At 31.8% G+C, this 2,171-nt stretch overlaps 1 protein-coding gene across 1 annotated transcript in view; it reads left to right on the forward strand.

The window, feature by feature from the left end:
- The window catches only part of TSGA10 (testis specific, 10), a 169,925-nt gene that overhangs the window by 159,074 nt on the left and 8,680 nt on the right, over positions 1-2,171 (forward strand). Inside the window, exon 18 of the mRNA XM_011969617.1 lies at positions 618-675. Coding sequence (XP_011825007.1) covers positions 618-642 — 25 coding nt within the window. The 3' untranslated portion in view covers positions 643-675. The remainder of the gene's footprint in view (positions 1-617; positions 676-2,171) is intronic.

Below are 2,171 nucleotides of genomic sequence, written 5' to 3' on the forward strand. Positions count from 1 at the left end.
TATCCTTACCCCAGCTTCTATATAAAATATCTTACAAACTGGGGTATTGACATTAGCACAATGTGATTAACTAGTCTATAGGCCTTATTCAGATTTCACTAGTTTTTGGATGCACTCATTTGTTTGAATGTGTATTTTTTTTTTTTTTTTTACAATCCACACACAGCACCACTATGATCAAGATGCGAAGTTGTTTCATCAGCACCAACGAATTAACTCCCTCATTATGCCTATTTATAGTTGTAGCCTTGCCCTTCTTCATCTCCCTGTCTCCTGGGAAACACTACCTTCTTCTCCATCTCTATAATTCTGTCATTTTGAGATAACCTTTTGAGATTGACTTTTCTCATTCAGCATAATGCCCGTGAGATCCATCCAAGCTGCTGTAAGTATCAATAGTTCATTCCTTTTTATTGTTGAATAGTATTCCATGGTATGAATGTACCACAGTTTGTGAAAACTGAGTGAAAAAATATATTGTTTTTTGTTTTCCTTCATAGAAACTGAAGAAAAATCTTATATTTTGCTAAAGTGATACACTTACTAAAATACATTTGTTACACATGTTGAAAAAGTTGAATTAAAAATATTAATCAGCATGATTTTTTCTCTTATAGGAATCTTTGCTACAGAGATTTCTGACACCTGAAATGATTCTTCACATCCCTGAGAAAGGTCAAAGTTACAAACTGATTTTTTTTTTTTTTTTTTAGACATGGTCTCCTAAGTAATTTTAAAAACACAAAAAGGAAAAAAAATAAGGCTCTAATTATTACAGGAAGTGTGCTTAATATTTTTTTTTTTTTTTTTTTGGCGACATGAGTGCATTTATCTTTTAAATGCTTGGCAATGTTAAATGTATTTATTAACTTTGTGTCTCTGAATCTCTGTTCTAATGTGCCATGTTGCAGTGATCTGAGATGACTTCTAAAAACAAAAATGCATATGGCTCTTTCTATCCATGCAGTGATAGTGAGTGTAAAATCTGCTTACGTCACTATTGAACACTGTTATGTTCACTATCCGGAGTAAATAAAGAAACTTATTAAAACAGGGAAAAGTGTTTTTACAAAACTGATTTCCTTTCCTTTCTTGGTATCTCAAATAATTGGTTGGTTAATTTTTTTTCTTTGTGATTTGTGCTTTCATAGCTGGAACATCTGTGCCAAAATGGGTACAATTTACCAATACTGGCCTGGGATCTGATATTCCATTTTGGAACCAATCTTACATAAATTCCATGCCATAATCTGATACTGAATCTGCAGAAAGTAGGAGTGTTGTCAGGGCTTTAAAATCTGTAGTATTGTACCACCCAAAGACTAAGTAACATACATTTTCTACAATTGTGTTTACTACTACTATTTTTAGAAAGGTAGGTGATGATATATCTGTCAAGAATGTAAGATTTTATTAAAAATCTGTATTTTTAATAAGTTTTCTTTCAAGTACTGCAATCAACTTAATTGCCATTTTATTTTATTGTCTGTAATCTAGAGTAACAAGATAAGTGATGTTTCCTTCCTCCCCCAATTTCCTAAATCTCTTACCTTATCTATCCATAGGCTTTGATGTAATGTTCATATTAGAGCCTGAATGCTACTGTATTTTACTGATCTAAGCTATTTGTATTCTTGCCATTTTAATAAAAAAAGGCTTGTCATTAATAGTATTCATATGATGCAGACAATTTCTCATTTTATATAGTCACTATTCGATATGACTATAGTGATGTAGGAAAGTGCTCTGATTTAGGTTTTGTTTAATCACTAGCACGCTGATATTTTACTATAATTTCAGGCTATATATTCACTTTAGTTTGATTTTTTAAAACCTTCAGTTTCAGTCGTCTAGTTTAAGACATTAATTACAGATTGGTTAAAAAATTAATAATGTAAAGTAAAATGCCCTTTTATAAGCATTTTAAAGAATAATATGCAAAAAAGTTGTCCTTGCTATTATTAAATAAGATGTTGATAAACATGAAAAATTCATCTTTCTTGGGGTGACTCAATGACTTTAGTACTGGATCATCACATTAATCTGTCCACCTAGAAGAGCTGACAAAGAGCCGAATCTTACTGTCATATGCACTTAACACATATTATGTGTGGAGGGCAGTATGTGGGAAGGGAGCCTGAGGGAAGCAGGAATGAAGTACGTAAGAAAAT

The sequence above is a fragment of the Mandrillus leucophaeus genome, unplaced genomic scaffold (assembly GCF_000951045.1).
Source record: "Mandrillus leucophaeus isolate KB7577 unplaced genomic scaffold, Mleu.le_1.0 Scaffold9, whole genome shotgun sequence".
Lineage (NCBI taxonomy): Eukaryota > Metazoa > Chordata > Mammalia > Primates > Cercopithecidae > Mandrillus > Mandrillus leucophaeus.